At 32.6% G+C, this 25,313-nt stretch overlaps 4 protein-coding genes across 15 annotated transcripts in view; 3 read left to right on the top strand and 1 right to left on the bottom strand.

Annotated features, from left to right (window-relative positions):
• Nucleotides 1–2,331, top strand: part of LOC144851296 (anoctamin-4-like) — a 29,157-nt gene extending 26,826 nt beyond the window's left edge. For all 11 annotated transcript variants that reach the window (XM_078708763.1, XM_078708766.1, XM_078708767.1 and 8 more), the window contains one exon: nt 293–2,331. In XM_078708763.1, coding sequence (XP_078564889.1) covers nt 293–466 — 174 coding nt within the window. In that variant the 3' untranslated portion in view covers nt 467–2,331. The remainder of the gene's footprint in view (nt 1–292) is intronic.
• Nucleotides 2,332–4,200: 1,869 nt separating this feature from the next.
• On the top strand, nt 4,201–6,538 carry LOC144836073 (uncharacterized). Its single transcript, XM_078691257.1, has 3 exons — nt 4,201–4,459; nt 4,706–4,930; nt 5,157–6,538. The coding sequence occupies exons 1-3, from the start codon at nt 4,201–4,203 to the stop codon at nt 6,302–6,304; spliced, it is 1,632 nt and encodes a 543-aa protein (XP_078547383.1). The 3' UTR covers nt 6,305–6,538.
• A 685-nt stretch (nt 6,539–7,223) lies between these two features.
• LOC144858869 (uncharacterized) lies at nt 7,224–9,351 on the bottom strand. Its single transcript, XM_078715009.1, has 3 exons — nt 8,748–9,351; nt 8,221–8,461; nt 7,224–7,735 (listed from the first exon to the last, which is right to left on the bottom strand). Exons 1-3 carry the CDS (start codon nt 9,117–9,119, stop codon nt 7,653–7,655), a joined length of 696 nt encoding a protein of 231 aa, XP_078571135.1. The 5' UTR covers nt 9,120–9,351; the 3' UTR covers nt 7,224–7,652.
• Nucleotides 9,352–10,146: 795 nt separating this feature from the next.
• Nucleotides 10,147–24,064, top strand: LOC144851525 (phenylalanine-4-hydroxylase-like). 2 transcript variants are annotated; one of them, XM_078709038.1, is made up of 13 exons: nt 10,147–10,286; nt 12,756–12,869; nt 12,955–13,135; nt 16,626–16,714; nt 16,925–16,992; nt 17,162–17,358; nt 17,786–17,921; nt 18,203–18,272; nt 18,642–18,698; nt 19,435–19,530; nt 19,744–19,877; nt 21,375–21,490; nt 22,480–24,064. In XM_078709038.1, the coding sequence occupies exons 1-13, from the start codon at nt 10,245–10,247 to the stop codon at nt 22,521–22,523; spliced, it is 1,344 nt and encodes a 447-aa protein (XP_078565164.1). In that variant the 5' UTR covers nt 10,147–10,244; the 3' UTR covers nt 22,524–24,064. The 2 variants fall into 2 exon arrangements, with proteins under 2 accessions (XP_078565164.1, XP_078565173.1); XM_078709047.1 differs by lacking the exon at nt 10,147–10,286 and adding an exon at nt 11,722–11,766.
• The last annotated feature ends 1,249 nt before the right edge of the window (nt 24,065–25,313 follow it).

Here is a 25,313-nt window from a genome sequence, read left to right on the forward strand (position 1 = left end):
TTGCTGTAGATTTTGACTTTTAGCCATAGTTGTTGGTGTAATTCTTAAGCTCTGTCTACAATATCAAACTAGTTTTTAAACAAAGTGTGATGTGCCCAAATATGGTAGTTATATGACATATAGCTTTAGTGGGAAAGATATAGCTGCAATTGTATTGTTGTTGGAAACTCAAACAATACCTAACTTAAAATAATTTTTAATTTAATTTGGCAGAATAATATAGTACAGTACTACTTTATGATATATTAATACCCCATATATTTATGTAATAACTGAATTCCTTTTTTTCCAGCATGTAATTTTTGCATTCAAACTGTTCCTTGATTGGTTGATTCCTGACATCCCAGGCTTCGTTAGCGACCAGATCAAGAGAGAGAATTTCCTTGCAAAAGAAGCTCTCCATGCTGCATCATTGGAGAGAGCAAAGCAAGTCAGACAAAGCCAAGCTATTCAGCAAGAAGTCTAAAAAACACTGACCCCTCCCCCAACCTAGATGACCCCAAAACATGCCCCAAGACACCCACCTTTCATTAGTACATACACTAATATTTTATATGTACAGTATTGTACTACTGTCAATAGTAAAGTTAGTATACATCTAACAAGGCTTCCATAAGTAAGACATTTTAGGTGCATTGAATAGTGATAATAAATTATAATTCCCTTTGTATAAAATGTTACAGAACCCTTGTATAATATAAACTAAAACAGGTTCTGATTTATAGACAAATAATGTTATATTAATCAAGGAGATTAAATCCTGAATCTAATGAAATGGTTAATTATGTATTGAATGGATTGGAAGCATTTCAGGGAGTTTTGAACTGTGGTATATTTTGTATATAAAACTTGAATATTGGTAATGCATGTAGTAGTGTTTAGGTCGGAATGCACTAAAGACGGTATCAACAGTTTTTATATAATACTGTTACCATTATCATTGTCACCATCATTGTCATTGTCACCATCATTGTCATTGTCACCATCATTGTCATTGTCACCATCATTGTCATTGTCACCATCATTGTCACTGTCACCATCATTGTCACTGTCACCATCATTGTCACTGTCACCATCATTGTCACTGTCACCATCATTGTCACTATCACTGTCATTGTCACTATCATTGTCATCATGATTCACTATCATTGTCACTATCATTGTCCCCATCATTGTCCCCGTCATTGTCATCATGATTCACTAACATAACATAACTGTAGTTTAATGTGGTCAAATTATATACCTTGGTAGTATGTATTAATAAATTGAATAGACATAATATTCAGTTTTATGCTTGTAGGTTACCTGATATAGCACAGATAAACTGGATTCTTGTCTTTATGAATAGAATTTAATAATTAACTTTTCTACAAATTTTTGAAAATCTTGTATAAAATAATAATAATTGCGATATATAATAATATGTATAATTTTGTATAAGATTGTGATACAAGTAAATTTTTTCATGAATTTTGATGACTAAATTTAGGTTCAATATACCGTAGGCTGAATAGTTTTCTAAATATATTGTTTAATGCATGATGCAAGTATAGAGAATAAGGAATGCATGAGAGATAGGAACATTTGTACAATGGACTTTCGTAAGCTTCCCTGTTTTCAATTCTTTCTTCTTTTCATTCCTTTGTTCCTTTTGTTTTCGTGTGTAGAGGGCAAAATCAACCAAAAAAGACATTCAATATACAGTACTGCTACCGTAACATGGTGTCCCGACACATATACAGAAAATAACATATTTGGCAACATTCTGAATTTGACCAGTAGTGGAAAATCGGATACAGAAATAATTGCTGGCTTTATGCATGATGCCAACAAATTTATGACGGTGACTTACTTTTGTAGTTTAGTTGTGGAATTGATTTTTATTTACATTTTATAATTTTTATGTTTAATCTATTTTCATATAAAATAAGTATAATTGTATATATCTTTTGTAATTGGTTCGATTTGGTTCTATTCTTTCAATATATTCATTAGGTGTGTTTGGTAGTAGAACGAAATGTTTAAATCTTACCTGGTAACTATTGACTACGTGTGTGGATAGCAGACAATTTCTCCATATTTTCATTACTATTTATTTAATAGCGTTTTTAGTGAATTTTTCCGGTAGCTATTTTTAATAACCAATAACTTCTTTCTAGTAACACATTAACAATAGTCATTATCAGTAAACTTTAATATTGACCAAACTCAAAGAAAAAAACCAAACATTTGACTATAAAAGTTGTGTAAATATTTGCTAGAAACTGTCATGTATACATCTTGATTTAGTAAGATTATATGCATACACAAGAAATAAACTGGTTGATATGATGATAGGCTACCGTGTTTATATAACTCATTAAGCTTGGTTCCCACTAGCGATGCAACGCAAGGACGTAACGCAACGTAAGGCTTGGTTCCCACTAGGACGTAACGAAAGGACGTAGACGGAACTCAAGCTATTCGAATAATCCATCGCTTGAGATTGGTCAAATCACTTTGCGTTGCGTTACGGCGTTGCGTCACGTCGTTGCGTTTTAGTTGGAACCAAGCTTTAATGATTTGACCAATCACACGCGATGGATTATTCGAACAGTGGCTTGTCATTGGTTAACTCGCCTGCGTTGCGCGTACGTCCTTGCGTTGCATCTCTATTGGAAACCACGATTTAAAAGACGGTTATACTATGCGTGACGTGAATGTAATCACGATATACAGTAGACCTGCAAGAATTACGTTTTATCTGTGTTTTTTTCAGTGGTTTTTATATTGTACTAAATACTACTTTTGTCTACGTCCAACATGCATTGCACGTATTAATCTTGAGACTTGTTTGTCTACGTCCAACATGCATTGCATGTATTAATCTTGAGACTTGTTTGTCTAATGTCCAATCTAATTTACATACGACGGCACGTGTCGAGAGCTTTACAAACATATGACGTAGTCATGCCAATTATTAATAAAATACTGCATATTAAAAAAATAATTTAGAAAATGTACTATTGACTATAAACTTGAACATTTTAAAATGTGCTTATTGGACGAAACGCTCAGAACCGTCTTTAATAAAGAAGTAAGTGAACATTTTGTGGGTGCATAACTGTATTTAAGATAGGTAATATTGTAGCTAAGTATTTAGTACTGTATACAGGTTGCTCTTGTAAGCGGATCATTGCTGAATGTGCACCAGTTTGAAGGTAGGTGGCGGCGTGTATGTAGACAATGATTGATCTTGGTTACCACAATAGACGTGATTGTCAACAATTGTTGCTGACTTATACTATTGATTCTTCTCACCTCTTCTCAAGTTAAAACAACTCGTATTCATACACCCACCTTGGGACTAATACCCCGCATTTGAACATTTGAATGACAATCAGTATGTAACTCCATGTGGACATGGGCACAGAGCGTTTGGCTATTGTCACATCTTTTTATAGGACTTAATTTATCAAGAATTGAAATCATTTGGTATGTATATGTGTGTGTGTTATGTACCATTTGAAGTCTTGGTAAAGAGGTGAGGGTTTCTTGAATTTCATATTTTAAATGTTTAGGACACCATAGGAAACAAACTTCAAATTTTAAAGGGTTATCCAGATTTGTTTCCGTCACGTCTTTATGTATATTTTGAATAAAATCAATCAATATAATTTGTATATACATTTTTGAAAATACTGTGACACGCAGTAAGATGGAACCCTTTTGAAAACTTTATACATTTTGTTTTCAATCATCAGGTTTCATTAAGCAAATCGCAGTGTTTTTTGTCGACCAGAACCTTAAAAAAGTGGACTGACACCCAAACTGATTGATTAAATTAATCCCATCGGTTCGACAGGTTATGTTATAAGTTCGTAAACCGTAGATTTGCCCTGGAATGATGTGTCACATAAATAAACTAGAGGTATACGATCAATACTTACACCAGTGCATTGTTAAAACCATCATTATTCTCAACTAATGATCCTCTAATTGAAGGACTAATTGGGTACTCAAGCTGTGATCCTTTTATTACAAAGACGTATTTTTAGATTAATTGAATATGTTTGCTGCCAATGTATTATCATCACCATGTAGATATAATCATCATATTGGACCCATTTACCTTTGAATAAATCAGCTGACAACACCTCAACCCAGTATGTCTGGTTGTTATTTAAAGTGTAGTCTTTTATATTTCAGATACAGGTAGTCATGCCGAGTTTTCGGTACCTCAATGAAAGACCGGAATCTCCTAGAACTATCGGATTTTTACCACCGATACAACTAAGTACATCACATGATGGTTTGAGCAAGTTGACCGGAAGTGAAAGACGCGCACGTGATTCAATCAAGCGTAAAGAACCGCATGCACGCTCTCGGAGATTTTACACACGGTACAAAAACATGCTGTTTAATATTGCGGGTTCCTTGTCGTCAAGTGATGTCAGTGACTTGAAGTATTTGTGCAGAGGTAAGTTTCAATTTCCAAAATAAATGGATAGACACGATATGGTGTTCATACGAATGAGTATTGTACTCGATTTGAAATGTGTATAAAGCTCTGTCTACACTATCAAACTAGTTTGACAAAAAAGTGTGAGGTATCCAAATATGGTGGTGATATGACATCATCGCACCTAAAGTTTGATATAGTGTAGACAGAGCTTTTAGACACGGTACTTTATCAAACAACTTTTTAATGATTTTTGCTTTCCAGATCACATTCGTCCGACCGAAGATATAGACAATGTTCGGAACGCATGGTCTTTTATTATTGTGTTGGAAAACAAGAATTTTTTGGCACCAAATAGTCTAGTTTTTCTACAAACTCTCCTGTATTATGTTGGCAGAACTGACTTGTATGGCCTAGTGTTAAAGTTCAGGATTGATAGACAAGAAGAATACAAAATGGAAGGTATCGATATTCGTCACACATTAGAAGGTGAGTTTACAGAGTTGCAGTGAGACAATTGGTGGAAACATTATATAATGAATATATTATCAATAAACTATCGTCCTGTTAGAAGTGCTACATATACAGTACAGTTTTTGGTAAACTAATATGTAACCTAAAATTGTATCCATCCTTTATGTAGACGTACTGGTACTTCTATTTATGGATCACACATAATTTATATATTTTATGAAATAATTGTTATCTATTTTAGATCCTAGAAGAATGGAACTTACTAAAGATATGCTAGATTTTCGACGTAAACTTAAGAAAACGAGACGAAATAACAAACCGAATATAGCCAACCTACAAGCACGGTTAAGTGAACTAAGCACCAGAGTGCAACATAATATCGATGAAATGAATTGTTATAAACGAAAATTGATGTCAGATGAAGGACCAAAGGTTGTACGACTAGAACCAATAGACTTTAAAACTGGGGAGAGTCTGCGTACCGAATGTAATCAACAGAGCGCAAGGCATTACAATCATGATAAATTAACAATAGAACCAAACAGACCTGCTGAAGATGACACCGATGACGTATTAAAAATCGGTTTGAAAACTATTGATAAAGTAAACCGACTTAAACCTAATGCTAATGTAATTAAGAAGCCGCAAGGAAAGTACACGGCTGCTGAAAAGAAGAATACAACTTCCACTAGTCACTTGGACCTCTGTGCAGAGAAACAATCATCTGCAGTCGAGAAGGAAACACCCAAAGAAAAGTGTTCGAAGGAAGAGTCATCTAAAGGATATACGAAGAAACAACCTAAAAAAAACGAAGAACATGTAACAAAACAACCACTACCCAGCGAAGGACTTCGAGTGAAACTACCCAACACAAGACCAGCACTGAAACAACGACTGTCCAAAACCGGACCTCAAATAAAACAAGGACCTGTCAACACAGGACCTGTACCGACACAGTCACAGCTGACCACCGCCAGCGGAGTATCTCCATTTCCACTTTTATCCAATGAACACGAATATACTTTGTCTGAAGAAGCAATTACAGCAGAGACCCCTATGCCACCACCTTATAAAGAGTTCAATGTAAAAGCTATCAACATTCTAAAAAAGTACAAAGATTTCAACATTTTCACTAATTTAGACAATAAAAAAGACGGTAAAGTTGAAAACTCACCTTCAAAAATTAAACATTTACGAAATCGATTGCGTAAAAAAGTGCCTAAGTTTGGAATTCAGGAGAATAAACGGACAAAGCATAAAACAAGATCAAAGAACGAGACGCCACAACTAAGTGTGGAAGAGTGCTTCAACAAAAATGTATTATTCCCAGATATTTATGATAAATATGCCAGAACTCCACGTCCTCAAGTAACTATGAAAAAAACGTAGGCTTTATGCCAGTTTGTCTTTTGACGCCCTAAAAGGTTGATGAGCGCGTACACATCATAAAGCTCTGTCTACACTATCAAACTAGTTTGACAAAAAAGTGTGATGTGCCCAAATATGGTAGTGGTATGACATCATCATGTCCATATATGGGCACATCACGCATTTTCACATAAAGTTTGATAGTGTAGACAGAGCCTAAAGAACTTCCTCCATGACCATTATTTTGTTGACATTTTGTGCTCAGTCAGAATGGTATCTCTTTGTACCACCAATTTGTTTAAACCATAAACCTCCATGTATAAACTGAAGGAAATAATGTAATTTGCGTGCATTTTCTTCTTTTCATGAACGTTGTTTTATCACGATCGCTATATTCACTAGACAAAAACAGAAAGAGCTTTAAATTACCGTAATATATTTTATTATTAGATGATTTCTTTGAATAAATCAATAATTTGCTGGTATGAAGATACGCACGAGTATAGTTTAACAGCATCGTGTTCATACCGTATATACCGCATTATCACTTCTTCAACATAGGCCTAATGATAAATAACTTAAGATTTAATTTGGTTTACAAATTGTTTTAAAAATATAATAATTACTCACAGAATATACCTCTTTATTAGTTTATTTAAACTGCATATTTAGTCATTGTAATTATACAACTATCTACCAAATTATTAAAACAACGTTTTCTTATCTTATCAACAGAGTGGATAATATTAATAAAAAGAAAATTGTACACTTTTGTCATCAAAATTAGCAATAACATTTTAAACCGGTTTATTTTTTTTGTCCTTCGTGGGAACAACCCACCTTTATAATTTCCACTGTTTTCCCCCCTTTTTTTCATTACTTCTTACAAATAAGTTGACACCATGAATAAGAATGTGTTAAAATTGTAAAAGGTCTAAATACTTAATTTACGCCCTATAGAAATTGTATACTTATGATTTTAAACAATGCGTTAAAATATATGTTTTATATAAAAAAAATTAATTTAAAAATTGGCTTATCAACGATACAAATGGTAACCATTAAAAAAACGTTATTAGTACTTTTCAATATTCGCAAACATTCATATAGATAATTTAGAAGAGGAAATGAGTGGTGATTGATTTAATTGTTTGCATATTTTGATGACTGCTGATGCATTCAAATATAGTATTTTACTTATCATTATTTGCTTAACGTAAATATACATTTTGATATGATTGTGTTAAAAGACTGCGTACCAGTCAATAATAATAATCACACGCGATTTTCAACACATAACAATACCTCGCCTGATTATTTATGAAACCTATATAAAAGAGGTTGCCATAGCAATCAATGTTTGTTGTCGTCATAGCAAGGTAACGTGGTGTGTTTTCCAATCATAACACGACGATAAAAACATCGGCGATGACATGCTCAATGGATCGTACACTGAAAGAAATGAATAACCGTTTATTAAAATGTTAATTGGTACAAATTACAAATACGAATAGCAATGCAAATAGTTAATTTACTTTAACGTCATACAAATAATAATAATTTAATGTGAATGAATATGATGTGCGGTCAATGGCGGATGGACGGCTTATTTTGGTTGGTTGAAAAGAGGTACTGGTTAAACCATGGTTCGAATAAAGCTCTGTCACTAACACTAACAAAGTTTATGTGACAAAAAAAATGTGATGTGCCCATATATGGACATCATGATGTCATATCACTACCATATTTAGAAATATCACTACCATATTATTTGAGCACATCACACTTTTTTGTTATCATCATCAAACTAGTTTGATAGTGTAGACAGAGCTTAAGCCAAATCCATACACTTATAATGTCACCCTCAGTAGCCTAATCATCAACTTACCACAATAACCTTATAACAAAAACTGATTCTTAATTCGTATCAAAATTACCTTCTGGTTCGTCATCTTGGTCGTCTTCATAATCGGGTGCACTCTGCCTTCTCCTCCTTAATGGCGGTATCCTGTTAACAACGTCTTTAATGTCAATGGTAGCTGTGTCAGACATGTCTACAGTGAATGTGCTGTCCGAATCCCATGTATCCATATACTGGTTGCACACAATGCTGTTTATAGTACGATGTGCAGAAATGAGTTGACGAATCAACTGTTGGTCCTGATCACGCATTTTTACCTAAAAATAAATAATATATTATATATTTGATGACGTAGGAATATTATTATAATTAGGCCTATTATAATTAATAGGTAATAATAATAAATAATATAATGATTTATGGTTGGTGTGTTGTAACAAAATGAAATGATAGAAATGATGACGACATGGCATTCAAATGAAGAAGGGTTTCTTTTATCACGGAGGTAGAATTTTACTTATTTACTCCTTTTTGGGGGATGCGCCGTTCGATGTTGTGTGCCCGGCTGATAAAATGATTAATACGGAATTGGAAGTAACTTACCAATTCATTACGTAACATTTTGACACATTTACCCAGTCTATCAATAGAATCCGTTGTATGTTTTTCGTTAAAAACCCGCCAAATATCTTGAATACCAGATTGCTCAGAAACGGCAGACGATGGAGCATCTTGAATGATTGAAGGAGTCGTTGCGTCATCTCGATGGCAACCGTCTTCCAACGTCTGGGAATATCGTCTGTTACCGAGTTTATCAGCGGGAATTTCCTCGTCAAATCCGTTTTGCCGTAGATTAAGTTGCATTTCTTTTTTTAATTTTCCGATTCGGAGCCGAGCACGTCTAGGAGTCGTTGAAGAGGTAGTATCACTATCGCTAGAATCGCTTTCATCTAGAGATGTCACACAAACCAGCATTGCTAAACAGACAGACAGACACACACACGGGTTTCGTCTGAAGCGAGAGCACTTTGAGAAAACAACTACAGGCTTGTCACGTCCTCATTTAACATCGTCAACATAACGCGGGAGCTGCATCGATCGCTGGAAACGACGAACAATAGAAACGCAGCAGTCTCAGCTACTCAACTGACAAGCTAAACAAAAGATAGCACTTCTAAGTACAGTATCTTAAGTACGGCTGCTGCTGTTATTGTTGTTGTATTTAAGTATACTTCAATGCGTTCATTCTACTTAGGCCTAATTAGAAATGTTTTTTTTCGGTTTGGACTTTACTTTCTCCTGTCCATATTTCCCGCACCTCTATTTATTTTATTGCGTAATTATGTAGGGCTAAATATCGTGTGAAGTTATTATTGACAAAATGACTTGCTAAGAGTCTTCTCAATATAAGTAAATAATGCTGTTGATTAGGCCTACATATCAATTGATTATGTTTACCCTAATATTACCGTGATTTTGTGGAATAATCATTCTTGGTGTCTGCATATTGTTACAAAACAATTAATATGGTCTCTCTAAACATTATACTTGTGCAAAAGATTTTTACAATTAAAACAAAATAATAGGCCTACTCTCAAATATAGAAATATTCTTGTAAAAGAAATACTGTATTAATATATTCTGGTGATACAAAATAAATGGTACGTCCGTCTAGTACCGCGAATAATAATAATGTTTGGTTATTTGTTCATATATTTTATTTACTGTATTAAATTGTAATTATGCATTTTTTTGTTATTTAGGTTTTTATGTTTGTTTGATTCGAAGGTGAATTGTCATAAATAAATAACCTGGTCGTAATTAAACTTTGTACCTGTACTGTTTAGTTTTAAACACGTCTGTTTTGTAAAACGCCCCCTTTCTTTAATCCGTTGAGCCACCATCCAATCTAATCCTCACTTCTGTATTTTGATTGGTCGATCGATTCCATTACGTCGTGGAAAAACGTACAGTACATGTTTTTGTTTTGCCTTTGCGATATCCTTCTACAATATTGTGTTATTCTACAATATTGTTTTTACCATATTACAAAAATATAGTCTTTGAATTTGTTGAAGAATATAATTTAATAATCTAAAGATGGACAGAGAGTTTGTTAAAAAGAGAAAGATGGACAACAGTGTAAGTACAGTTAGTTAGACTATTTTACGTTTTTGCTAGGCCACCACCACACGAGGAATTGAGAAACTCACAGACAGTCACAGTAAACTGTGCTGTGTGCTGTGATGTACTGCTCAGCTGAATTGATATAATATGGGTGACTGACGATTTCAAGGCCGGGCGTTGAAAAGTGTTAATATTCTAATCTTGTGTTTTTTATTAATAATAATCACAGTAACTTATATTATTCGCATATAATAGTCATTCAAGGCATACATACAGTTGTAATTTTTAATTTGATACTTCTGACATTGGCCACTGATTCTGCAGTGTGTGGAGGCAGGTAAGAGGCTTGCCCTCATCAGCCAATCAGATTGCAGCTTCTATGTGATATTACTTATTAATAAAGATAACCCATAATAAATTAATTACAGGAATTACAGTTATAAATTAATTTCTTCATAACATCAAGATTGCAATTGATGCATGATGTTTATCTTTCATTCAGTATTTATTTTTTCCTGCTACTTGCATATTGTGGTTAACTGGTTAAATCAACACAAATCTAAGTCATTAAAGAAAACAATAGCCTAGACTATATATGTAAAATAATATACATCATTCATATTTCCTTATGTGTTTTTTATGTTAAAACTAATCTATAATTTGTACACTTTAAAATATAACAGATGTATGAAATAAATAATTAACTAATAAAATAAATGCACGCCCTATTGTACTATAATTGTAAATTGAGTAAAACTTAAAGAAAGAAATCAAGAAAACATGCAATATAATATTAAGTTGTATACACTGTGTTTTTTTAATTTACTGGTCGTCAAATAATCTGTTTTCGAGACTAGAACTGTGTTTTACCAGGGTCATAAATACACAATATTCATAGAAAGAAAGCATTGACGATTTCTATTCAAGCGAAACGAGTGTATGGTGATTGATATTGATAATCAAGTTTTGATCTGTGTATCTGTCGAGAATCCTGTAATATTATTCATTTGGCAAAATGAATTATAACTATTTTTAGCATGTCACTTTATTTTGATAATGATAGGAGACAAGGTTGTCACGAGTCAATGAATTTGAGTTAGAATCCAGGTATTATTTTGCTTGTAAATTTAGTGGGTTGAAAAGAAACAAATTATTTATTTGGCTCACTTTCAATCAGAATAAACTGGTTTATTTAATTTTTTTATTTTAAAGAATTTACTTGAATTCTAATATTCTTTGAAAGTTATTTTTCTAGTTTAGTAATGCATTAAGTGAAGAAATATTTTACACTTTAAAAGTCTTAAAAAGTTATTAATTTATTAACTTTAAAATGAATTTGAACTTTGGATGAGAACCATGTTTTAATGCATCTGAATAAAGTAATGAAAATAAATGGGCCATAAATATCAAATCACATGTTTTGCAACAAGTTCTGATTAAAGGTATAAACGATTGAGTACAGATCACAGTCGTACCTACTTTTTAAAACAGAATGGTAAGTATGACATTCTGGTAGTAATATAATAATTAGAATTATTTAGATGAAATTATAGGAACTGTTTACCTTGTGTCTTTGCACATATTAAATTGTTAATCATTTTACATCAGATCAAAATGTTCAACCTTAAATAAGATTTCTTATTTGTCAAAAAGAGTGTTACAATGAACAGTATATTCATTGCCATGTTTTTAGTAGAATTGAAGCGTACAATTATTGTCCATACACAATTTGCATTTAGTGTTTTCAATATCATGATTCAGTCCTGCCGCCTAATCTTCAAATACTTTTCTAAAGCCTGCTTACTTCCGGAATACTATATTTAATCCCTATGTTTGTTATGACACACTTGTTACTACAAAATACCTTATTTGCATTGCGATCAATTGTGGCCCCAATCACACCCATTATCGAATCGTACGTATTTTTTGCTATTCAGCAGTTTATTTACTATAGTGCTACAATATTATATTCACTGTGGAACGGGACTGATTTATTGACATTGTTATTAAATTTACTTTGCATTTGACATTGTTTTTAGGATATTTCCTAATAGATACATTTGTATTATATTAAGATTCAGATTCATTTATTTCATCATATTATATTAACCACTAAAAAAATATTTAAAAACATTTTTTTTTTAATATGCAATTTTAATCTCACATTATAGTTCACTTTGACCAAAAACTGGATCGAAAAAAGAAAAATATTATTTTCATGAAAAAAATGTAATTTAAAGCAAAAAATACCTAAATTGTCTGTCAGGCATTGACAATGGTTTTTGGTTAAAATTAACCATTTCTTTTGTCTTAAGTGAAATACCATACCCTAACCCATAATTTTGTTTCTACAGAAGTGAATAACTTTATTAAAACTGCAAAATGACATATTCATTTATCAAGTCTGATTTTATTAATCTTTATTTTTCATGTTTTTGGAGAACAATATATCTTTAACAAATTAATATTCTTATATTTTTCCAGGACGATGCATGTTACCTCAAAGAGAAGCTTGATAATGGTATTCCACAAATATCATTAATGTTTTCTCTGACAGAAGAAGTTGGAACTTTAGCACGTACGCTCAAGTTATTTGAGGTGAGGACTGACTTACTCACTTACTAGTTTGTGAAAGTTTGTATGAAAAAAAATATATATATATAAAAATCATTTGTTCTTGTAGGAGAACAATGTGAATTTGTTACACATTGAATCGCGGCCGTCAAAATCTACTGGCAATGAATATGAGTTTCTGGTTACGTGTGAAGATACAGGAGACCAGCTTGGTATGTTTATTGAGAAGCTGAAATTAAAGGCAGCCACAGTACACACACTGTCACGTGAGCCTTCGTCCTCGGACACAAGTAAGTTTAATCATTTTTGCATAATAGACAGACATCGGTCTGATTGAAATAGAAATAAACATAAACAAATTGAATACTAAACAGTGCCGTAGCCACAGGAATTAAGTGGTGCGATGGCAGTGGTGTAACACAGATGCCTGAGTCTCCTCTTGGCACTGCTCAGGAGCCCCATAAGCTCCAGGGCCCCCGGTTTAGCCATTGAGCGATCATAGCCATTACACCAATGTGCAGTTGTCGCAGGCCACAATGTCAAATGTCTCTGACATGAAGTTGTCAGGTTGAAACCTTACCAATCATCTGGTGGCTATGGCCCTGTGGTGCAGTGGTCGCAGGCCACAATGTCAAATGTCTCTGACATGAAGTTGTCGGGTTGAAACCTTACCAATCATACTAGTGGCTATGGCCTTGTGGTACAGTGGTCGCAGGCCACAAGGTCACATGATATCTTAAATGTAATAATGTGACTGACTAATAACTGACATCAATGTTTTTCTGTTTACATAAATGTTTACACTGATGCGCTATTAAAACTTCAGCCAAATCTCGTAAGTTTCCAAAAATTTACTTACTGCACTGGTATTTAAAATACATACAAATTTATTTTTTTACTTCTTCTTTTGCTAACAATGTACTTTAATATTTGTTAACTAACAGACATCAACATTTTTTTGTTAGTTTTTTTTGTTTTTTTTTGTCTTGTTGAAATGTATTTATTCTGAATTATACAATTGCTTTCCAACACGCAAAGAGCACCACATTGTCTAATATTTTCTTTATAATATTTTAATTGTGGTATATAGGTCTAATTATGGTAGTGTACTTAAGTTAGTACTAATTACTGTAAGTTTTTAAGGTATGTTTCCACTGAAAGGCTATGCACAACACAATGGTAGCTGTAGACGCCTGTCTAGAAAGATGCCTTTAATAACGCAATGAAGATTAATACTGTAGGATTTAGAGTCCTATACAATGAGGGCGCTATCATCATAACTTACAAGCAAATCTTTGTCTACATAAATACTGCCCTCAACTTTTTAACATTTTTTTTAATCAGAAAAAAAACCAATGGTGCCCTCAAGTTTGTATTTAACATGTTCTTAATAAATAATTTCAAAATTCTAAAAATAAATTGACAAATCAAATCAAATGCATTATTAGTAATATAAATTAATATGACGACGGTATTGTTATTAAGGTTTATTAAGAGGAAAGAACATAAAGTATTAAGATATGATTAAGATATTACAATTTATTTGTTGATTGACATCACGGAGAAATCGGTCTGGGCCAAAATCTGTCTGTCTGACCAGTTTTGACTGCCAAATTCGGTCTGGCGGACCATTTATGGAAGCCAAAACCTGTCCAGCTCGATCTATTTTGGCCGCCTAAACTGGTCCGGTCTGGATAGTTAGATAGTTGCCTGAAGAGCTATGGTGATTGAGGCTTTGCAGTTGCTACTCCTAAACTGTGGAACAATCTCCCTAATTCAATTTATTATTATTATTTTATGCGCTTTGAGACAATCTATTCTTTTAAAAGCTCTATATAAATTTGACATAAACATGCATGTCGTAGGCCTAGTAATTTAATTAAAATCGACAGAAAAAAAAAAACCTGGACCGATTTTGTCAGTGGCGGACTGCTTTAGAGCCAAAACTGCACCGATATTAACCCCAGACCATATACCTGCCAACTTATAAATAAATATCATAATTTTGCTTGTGTGTCAGCCTTTTTGTTATATTTTAATGCAGAAAACACACATATACATAAAAATTCAGTTATCTTTGTAATCTGGGAGAAAATGTGGACAAACGGGAGCACAATTTGGCTGGGAGCCGAGTCTAAAATACGGGAGTCTCCCGGCTAAAAGGGAAGTGTTAGCATGTATGTATAGCAAATAGTGAATTAATAATGTTTCTCAAATGTGGGTCTCAAATCTAGCAGACAATTCCTTTTTATTTATACACAAATGTTTCAAATCATGGCAAATTATTATTATTAAAATTTTTTTTTAAAATTTGTATTATTTGCTTTCATTAATTTCATTTTTGGAATTTGTTGTAGTTTATCAACCTTGTATAGTATAGTACTATTATATTTGTTGGAAAACACCACTACCACAATCCGTGTTTCCGTCATTAAATAAAGTTTTATTATATTATTATGTATTACTAGCAGGTACCTGTCAAATGGACAGGCACCATGATAGAAATACATACATGTTCTAGAAATGGATAGGTGTATATGGCACGTCATTGTAAGAGTCTATCAAATACGCAGAGTATTTATATTATAATATCCTGGATTTATAAAGCGCTGTATGTTGTGAAACTGGGGGGAAAACTAAACCCAAACCAAAGTATGGGGATATGCCCTTGTCGGTAACCAAGGTTTGGTCTAAATAGAACCCTGGTGAGCACCAGTTGTAGCTCGCCCCATCATCCCGGACTCAAACACCTCCTACCCCAGTAAAGAAACTGAAACTCATAAAGTGAATAGGTTTACTGTATTCTTAAGTTAGGGAAGACAGAAAGTTTGTTTCCCCGTTCACACTTAGAAATGTTGTACTTTGATTGATGTATTATATTTTCTTATATATTTTTTAAAATAAGTAATGTGCACATCAGATTACTATACCTCCATCCGGTATGGGATTTATGTTCGAAATAATTCAGTACAGCATGGTCACCAGTTTTGAATTCTAAGCTAGGCTAAACTTTGTTTAATAACCAAACAGGTTTTTTGGTGAATATACTCATTGTTCATAGCCACTGCTAAATACAAAACTGATAAGAAATAAACAAATACAATATTGAAAGAAAAGAACACCTCAGAATTGATTGACGTCTTAACTGCTTTACTGGAAAGGGTTAAGCTCTGACCAAGGTAAAGATCAGTGTTGACTACCTATGCTAAAACCCTCTACCTATTGTACAATGCTTATTATCAAGGATACAGACCATATAGATCAGAAATAAAGTTTTTTTTTATGCTTTCTTGATCCTTCTTCCACAATAAATAAAATACTACTGGTACTTTGTGCAGTGAAAGGCATTAATATGGTATCACATCATGTTTTTATGATTATAGTGACGTATTACTGGGTTGGTAGGTTGGTACTAACAATACTAAATACTATACTAAAGGATATTCATTTTGTTTTATTTCTTTAATTAACCTTGGTTAATAACTTTACAGAGGGTCTAATCTAGTATTATATAATTATGTGAAAAGTGTAAAACCTACTCCAGCGCAGTTTTCAAATGTAGCTTAAAACCTTCCCAGTACAATTGCGGACATTTTGATATCCCATAAAATGTATAAAATGTCTTAAAATCTAGAACCTCAAAGAAAGCCAAAAGTTTACATTGTTTTCTGTAGATGACAATACTATAATTGAGATTCCTTATTCAAGTTCTAAAAACTCATAAAATAATACTTAATCAATTTTAAAATAATGTGTTAAATTTTGTTTACTTCTTTACAGTTCCTTGGTTTCCACGAAGGATTCGAGATCTGGATCGCTTTGCCAATCAGATTCTTAGCTATGGCCATGAACTCAACTCTGATCACCCAGTAAGACAGTTTTAAAATCATTTGGGTTAATGTTTAATTTAATTATTAAACCAATGTACATTGTAAGTCGTGAAATCATCCTTTATTTCAAATGAAATACATAAGAATATAGCAAACATCTCAGGTCACATGTTGAAGGACCAAGCATATGCAGGACAAAGACACATTTTCTATCGTAACAAACTGAAATTATGTACTTTTTGTATACAGGGTTTTACTGACAAGGTTTATCGCGCACGGCGGAAGGAATTTGCAGACATTGCTTTCAACTACAAACAGTAAGTTTTATTTGAATGTTCCTTAATATTCTAAATCAAATAATTCCTCATTTCTCTATAAATGGCAAATAATCATGTCTACTCGTTATCGTTATGATTTCCTAATATATTTTTTTTAGAATATACTTTAATAAAATAAAAGGACAATAAATTATTATTATTATTACAGTGGTCAACCAATTCCTCGTGTCACGTACACTGACGCTGAGATTGATACGTGGAAAACAATATTTACCAAGCTGACCGAGTTGCACCCAAAGCACGCTTGCAGCCAGTACAACAGAATCTTCCCGTTACTTGTCCAGAACTGTGGCTACAATGCTGATAACATTCCTCAGTTACAGGAGGTGTCCGACTTCCTCAAAGGTATATAATAAAATACTAAAAGTTATTTATCATTATATATTTGTATGAATTTAAGAAGGCCCCTGAATATCAACTGGCATTAATTTGTCCAGCTGGAAGGGTTACCCTCTATAAATAAAGTTGAAATAAAATGTAAAAAATCCTATCGTATTATGTATTTTGTGTTTAGCTTATTAGTGATAATGGTAGGAGACTAGCAAAACATGCATGTATAACAAGTATATTCATAGTAGAGCTACCAATAATGAATGTTGTTAGTCTAAAGCTCTGTCTACACTATCAAACTTTATGTGACAAAAAAATGTGATGTGCCCTTATATGGACATGATGATGTCATATCACTACCATATTTGGGCATATCACTACCATATTTGTGATTTTTATCAGATGTTTATTATATATTATTATGTATTTATTATAATTCTAGATTGTACTGGGTTCACTCTGCGACCAGTTGCTGGCTTGTTGTCATCAAGGGACTTTTTGGCAGGCCTTGCTTTTCGCGTTTTCCACTCAACACAGTACATTCGCCACGGATCCACCCCAATGTACACACCTGAACCGTATGTTTATTATGTCATAAAGCTCTGTCTACACTATTAAACTTTATGTGATGTGCCCATATATGGACATGATGACATCATATCACTACCATATGTGGCCATATAGTTTGATAGTGTAGACAGAGCTTTATACACACATCTTTCTTTGATACTCGCATACACATTTTCTTTCAGTCAAAATTTGTCTACAGCTTACACATTCACCCCTCTTTTCAGAAAAGTGGTCAATATATTTTCTTTTTTTCATAATCATAGTCACTAAATCATTATTATTTCTATAGGGATATATGCCATGAATTGATTGGGCACGTTCCACTTTTTGCTGATCCAGCTTTTGCACAATTTTCTCAAGTAATGTATCCAATATATTATGTTTTGTTGCCTTCTTTAACTTTCCGGACTACTTATGTAAATTAACTCATCGTTCAAAACATTTATTAAATAAACATTCAGAGAATACAAGTTCAAAAATACATTAAAATTTCTTATTATTGTAATTTCTTATGTAATTTAACAACATAAAATAATAAATGACAAACACAAACAATCGAATTCACCTTTTAAACTTGTATTGCTTTATACCCTGATTAAGTAGGATAAGATGGAGATTTATGAGAGAGATACTGGTGGTATAATAAGGGTTTGCTGGTCATCCTCTATACTGTAATAATAGTAACATTATTGTTTATATTCTTATAATACATTTAAATATTAATTTAGGAGATTGGTTTAGCCTCACTGGGCTCACCTGATGAGTATGTGGAGAAGCTTGCAACAGTAAGTATAATACTTCAAACATAATATCTTATTTGTTAATTCAATGCTTGCATTAATAGCAAGTTTTTAAGATAATAATAATAATAGTTCATTCTTATATAGCGCATATAAGCAAACTCTCAATGCGCTGTACATAAATTAGAATAGACAAGAAGTGGCAATAATTTAAATTAGTGAAAAACTTGAAAAGGATTGAAATTGGTAGGGAATTCCACAGAAATGGAGCTGCCATAGTAAAGGCTCTTCCACCATATGTAGATCACTTTAGAATCACTGGTTACAACGCTATATATAATATGTATTTGTCTATGTGCATGTTAAATTCAACTGTATCATATCTTATCGTAACAGTGACACCAGTGATGAAACATCATTCTTGTTAAAAACAATTGGTATGCTTTAAAAACTTTCATGATGGGTTTGATAAATTAAATTAAATAATTATATATATTATATATAAATCCAAAGGCAATGCTGTGGGTATCATTGGCTGGATCTCAATGGAGATATAAAATAAAATAAGCAAAAAGCTAAATCAAAACGATAAAGTAAAACAGCCAGAAAAATTAGCAGAGCTTTTGGGCAACACTAGCCCTTCATCATTTTATCTGGAGGGCCAAACTTAACGCCTGCACCCTCACACAATTGTATTCATTAATTTATAAAATGTTCTATATACTTTTATGTTGTGTGAAACAATAAAAAAGAGTGCTTCATCTGTGTATTGTTTTGATAGTGTTACTGGTTTACAGTTGAATTTGGACTGTGTCGTCAAAACAAAGAACTGAAGGCATATGGAGCTGGACTGTTGTCTTCATTTGGAGAGCTTCAGGTAAGTATGAACAAGGCTGCCTTGAGTACTTGCTTAAGTTTGATATTTGATGGTTATAAAAGAAAATATTTTAATTGAAAATTGATGTCCTATCTTTTGCATTACAATTTGTGAAATTTAGGTGGTCCTTGGCCAGCTGATCTTCTCCCCCCCCCCCCTCCTTGGATCTGCCTCTACATTATCTAATACTGTATATATATTTTACCCATGTAGTATTGTGTGTCAGACAAGCCAAAGGTACTGCCATTTGAACCAAGCAAAACAGGTGAGCAGAAATACCCAATCACAGAGTACCAACCAATTTACTTTGAATCGGACAGTTTTGAGCAGGCCATGGAGCAAATGAAGTAAGTTACTTGTTACTTCTTTTGTTTAGCCAAATATTATTTTTATTTCTTTGTTCCTTCTGTTAGTTGGCCGACTATACAAAGTATTTATTGGTTTATTAAACTAATATAATTTAATGCTATAATATCTAATTTCTATGCTACAATTCTCTCCAAAATCAAAGATGTATTAAAATAATTGATTTAACAAAACATTATTTAGTAAGTACAAAGTAACCTGGACTTTATTTATTATTATATGTAGGCCTGTTCATATCACTACCATATTTGAGCCTATCACTACCATATTTAGGTATATCACTACCATATTTAGGTATATCACTACCATATTTAGGTATATCACTACCATATGTGGGCACATCACATTATTATTTGTAGGCCTATTGATTTACATTTGTGTTACGAATGTTATGTTGACTGAAGAAAAATGGGAAGTGGTTGTTTGATTTATTTAATTTTATTTTATGTAATATTAACTGCTAGTAGTCGGCCTATTGTAAAGTAGTTATTTTGTAATAATAGACCAAATATTACAAACCATCCTGCCATAAACAGACAAAAATGGAAACAAATTGTGGACGGAAAAGAGACCAAATATTGTATTATTATAATTTGTTTATATAAACATTGTAGTTTGTGAGAATGCAATTTCACGTCAATGTGTGCTGCTGATACAAATGTGTACTAATAAATTGTAGTGGAATATACAATTTTTGTTAAACATAAACAACAGAGGTTTAATTAATAAGGATACAGACATACAGACATAAATTATTTAAAATTACAAATTCTGTCAACAGAAATTGAAAAAGGATCGATAGAAATGAACTGCACAGTTGTGCCTTTTACAAAATAACCTTTACAACTAGATTTTTCTTTGTAATCATACAACAGGAAATTATGATTTATTTGCTAAAAGGAGACAACAAGATTCTTACAAACCAGTGGAAAGTTCACTGATAAATCACAAACAAATATTACAGAAAAGCAGAAAAATGTTTTCATTGAAAGTATGGCGACAATATGAAAACGCCCACGACTTATTTTTCACAAAAATGAACAATAAAAAAACAACCATTTCAAATTGTTGATAAATAAATCAGAAAGTTGTTGATTATCAATATGGAAATTAGGATATTATAAAACAGTGTGTACAGATCAAACGTATGTACCATACTTATTGCATCCTTAGGCAAGATGCTTTACTCTCACTGCCTCATCCTTCGGATGGGATGTAATGCAGTTGGTCCCGTGTACATTATAGTGCATGTTAAAGAATGCTGGCTGCTGTGGGTCTGTGGAGGGCCTACTCCAAATTTTCTCAGTTTCCAGTTAAGCTTGAGGACCAAGAATAATACATTTAAAATTTAATTCAATATTGTATATTAAAGATGATTATTACTTAGTTTATACTATGTTATTCAAACATAATTATTGGTGTTTTAAGATGATTTTTTTATGATGGTTATTATTATTAATTTATTATTGCTTCAATAGGTCATTTGCAGCCAGCATACCCAGACCATTCACAGTGTACTATAACCCTTACACCCAGACAGTAGAAGTACTGGACAAGAAACACAAATTGAAAGATCTTGCGACAAACATCAAAGGTTTTTATGAATTTGTTTTATTAACACAATTAAACCTAAATAAACACATTGTGAGGCTGGTGGCCTGTATATACTGAATACAATAGCCCATTGGAGGCAACTGATAACTGATAAAACTTTGTTTATTATAGTATCACCTTATGTTCCACTTATCCTTTCCCTTATTAAGCCCCTAATGTTGTTAGAACTTAATGCAGGTACCCATATTTAACATATCCATCACACTTAATTTTTATTAAATCTGTTTCAATTAAATTGTGCTAAGTTGACATTTAGTATGTGGGCATTATTCCAATGTCTGATTACTTGCATGTCTTTGTTAATGCAATCATTGTGATCTCTATATCATTGCACTATTACAGTAAAACCCATATTAAAGGGACACCTTTCAAGTGTCCCCTTAATATGAGTGCCCTCTTTATTGGGGTTCACCTAGGGTTACATACATACACTACCCCTCGTTGGTTTTATGGAAAGTGTCCCTTAATATGAGTGCCCTCTTAATTTGGGTTCACCTAGGGTTACACACATACACTACCCCTTGTTGGTTTTATGGAAAGTGTCCCTTAATATAAGTGCCCTCTTAATTTGGGTTCACCTAGGGTTACACACATACACTACCCCTCGTTGATTATTAGAAAGTGTCCCTTAATAGGAGTGCCCTGTGAATTTGGGTTGACCATAGGGTTCAAACATACACTGCCCCTTGTTCGTTTTATGGAAAGTGTCCCTTAATAGGGGTGTTCGATTATTATCATATTTAGATACATTTATTTGGTTTTGTACATTGTTTTAATGCTCTGTCTACACTATAAAACTTTATGTGACAAAAAAATGTGCCAATATATGGACATGATGACATATCACTATATTTAAGCATATCACTACCATATTTGGGCACATCACACTTTTTTTGTCAACCTAGTTTGATAGTGTAGACAGAGCTTTAGTAAGCAGAAAAGATTCTTTGATTACATTTTATATTTCAGGTGAATTAATTACTCTCATCGATGCTATCAGCAAAGTGAAATAAGAGGTCAAACAATAGGTCAACTAAAACATTGCCAGAACATCTCCAGAAATTCATCAAATTTGTGAAGTTTAGTTTGAATTATTTCAATTAGTTGTATAGATATTTTATATACTAACCTGTGTGTCTATAATCATTTTACATTTTCTTCATCATGTGTTAAATATGAAACTGAATTTAAAATGGAATTTACTTCTAATCTAAAACATACAATTTTAAAGACACTAGACCTACAATTTTTGACGTTTTATAAAAAATAATGAAAAGCATAAAAACAGGTCATTTCTTGTCTTAACTGTGGGCGCTTAAATTATTAGAATCGACTTATTTTTCACAATTTAATCGCAATAGGTCCATATAGTGTTTATTTTTACACAAAATGTGTCTTTAACATTTCTTCATCATTTGTTAAACTAATGCACCATATCAGATAAGCACTCTTAACAGTTTTTGTGTATTATGTATTTCTATTGTACAAATTTGTTTGCAAGCGTTATTACATTTACCAACTTTGCCTAAGCCGTAGCGAGAGGTTAAAAACAGACGAGACAAAGATGCTTTAGATATAATTATGAATATAAAATATGATGGTGTCTGCTGGGTAATTGGGGTGGGTAGTGAAAATTGTAAATTATAAAATAAAGCGCCTCATCTGCCTCATGCTGGCTATGGCCCTGTAAGCGTAAAACTACAGAACAGACAAGTATAACAATGTTTTAGTGTTACAATGGTTTTTCTTAGGCGTTGCTTTAGAATAAATGCTTTTAAATAGTTTCCAACTTTAAATTTATGTCAAACATTACTTCATGTGTTATTAATATTATAGCAATATAATCTAGGGTTTAGTTATTGTGCAATGTCTATTAACACATTTTGTACTGTCTTATTTATTTCACCAAAATAACATAATTTCATTTATTGATATTCGTTAAAATATTAGATACAGTATATTGATACAAACATATTAATGAAGTATACAAAAGGGTGTTATATATTAGGTTGAAAAAATACTGTATATAACTATATATTATGATTCTAGTAAATGATAAGAAGCACAGTAATTGAACTACCATTGTACTAAATACAAACTGTGAAATTCAAAACGTATATGTATATAGGGTTTGTTTGTTTTATTCTAAATCCACACATAAATGAATATGGTACAATAAAGTCATAATTAAATGGACGTGAGGCCGATGGGAAAATAAGTTTGAAGAACTTTAAGGTCTACCTATCAGAAAAAAAACCTTGAATATAATATAATAATGACAAGTAATATGAGACATTCATTTATAATAATGTTAACAATAATCATAAAATATGAAGTATTGTCATTAAAATTCCAAATATCTTGCCAAAATACATAACATATTATTAGAAAGCAGTACATAAAAAGTTTGAAATGTTCAAACTTTATTATAAATATGTCGTAAGTGACATTAGAAATATCTTGCCTAGTTTGCCTTTCTCGGTTTCTTCTAAAATTTATATTAGAATGTTTATTTTTTGGGTTGTAAATGGGAATAAATATTATTGAGTAACTATATTTGTTCTGTCCTTCATTTATACCATATGGTTTTACCTACAATAACATTTAATGGCAACAAGGACAAACAGACAGACAGTTTTTAGATAAAATGACCAGAACTATGGATCCATTTTTAAGTATTGCAATCAAATACTGTAAAAAACCCGAACATTTTTAGGCGCGAAATTCACGAAATACCTCATGATGTTGTACATACTAACAAAAATGACGGAATCTTAGCAGTTGATCTCTTTTTTCTTTAGGAATCACATTGGCTAACTTCGAGTCCTGTAAACAAAGAAAAACAAAGCAAATCGTAATATCATCACAATCTTTGAAGGAACGTTAACAACACTACAGTATCAGCGTGTATCAATTATCTTCATAATAGGGTAAGACAATTTCTCCCAATGTTTGAATTCTCCTCCCCGTTTTCAGATCTTAAGCTCTGTCTACACTATCAAACTTTATTTGACAAAAAAATGTGGTGTGGCCGTATAATGGACATGATGATGTCATATCACTACCATATTTAAGCATAATATCATCCATATATTATCATTATGTCAAAATGAAATTATTGTCGTTTTGCTTTGTTTTTCTTTGTTTACAGATCTTAAGCTCTGTCTACACTATCAACATTTTTGTGGCAAAAAATGTGATGTGCCCGTATATGGACATGATGATGTCATATCTCTACCATATTTAAGCATATCACTACCATATTGGGCACACTTTTTTTTGTTAAACTAGTTTGATAGTGTAGACAGAGCTTAATATGAATGTTTGTTTTCAATTTGTCTTGCAAACGTGACTGTGACAATATAGCGCCACAGCTCTCGCTCATAAATTGAAAACTGAAAAAGCATAAATCAATAATTTCGTAGTTTGACATTCAAATTGCGAAGCTACAATGAGAATGATGATTAACAACCGGATCTAACTGGTGAATTGTCTGTTGTTACAGCGTCTTCTTATTACTGCAGTAAAACCTCGTCTTCTTATTACTGCAGTAGAACCTCGTCTTCTTATTACTGCAGTAGAACCTCGTCTTCTTATTACTGCAGTAGAACCTCGTCTTCTTATTACTGCAGTAGAACATCGTCTTCTTATTACTGCAGTAGAACCTCGTCTTCTTATTACTACAGTAGAACCTCGTCTTCTTATTACTGCAGTAAAACCTCGTCTTCTTATTACTGCAGTAGACCTCATCCTTCGGGACACGTCTCCTATTCAGGGAACACCTCTATTAAAGGGAGAATTTT

Source organism: Antedon bifida, chromosome 1, assembly GCF_963402885.1.
Source record: "Antedon bifida chromosome 1, ecAntBifi1.1, whole genome shotgun sequence".
NCBI classification, from domain to species: Eukaryota; Metazoa; Echinodermata; class Crinoidea; order Comatulida; family Antedonidae; genus Antedon; species Antedon bifida.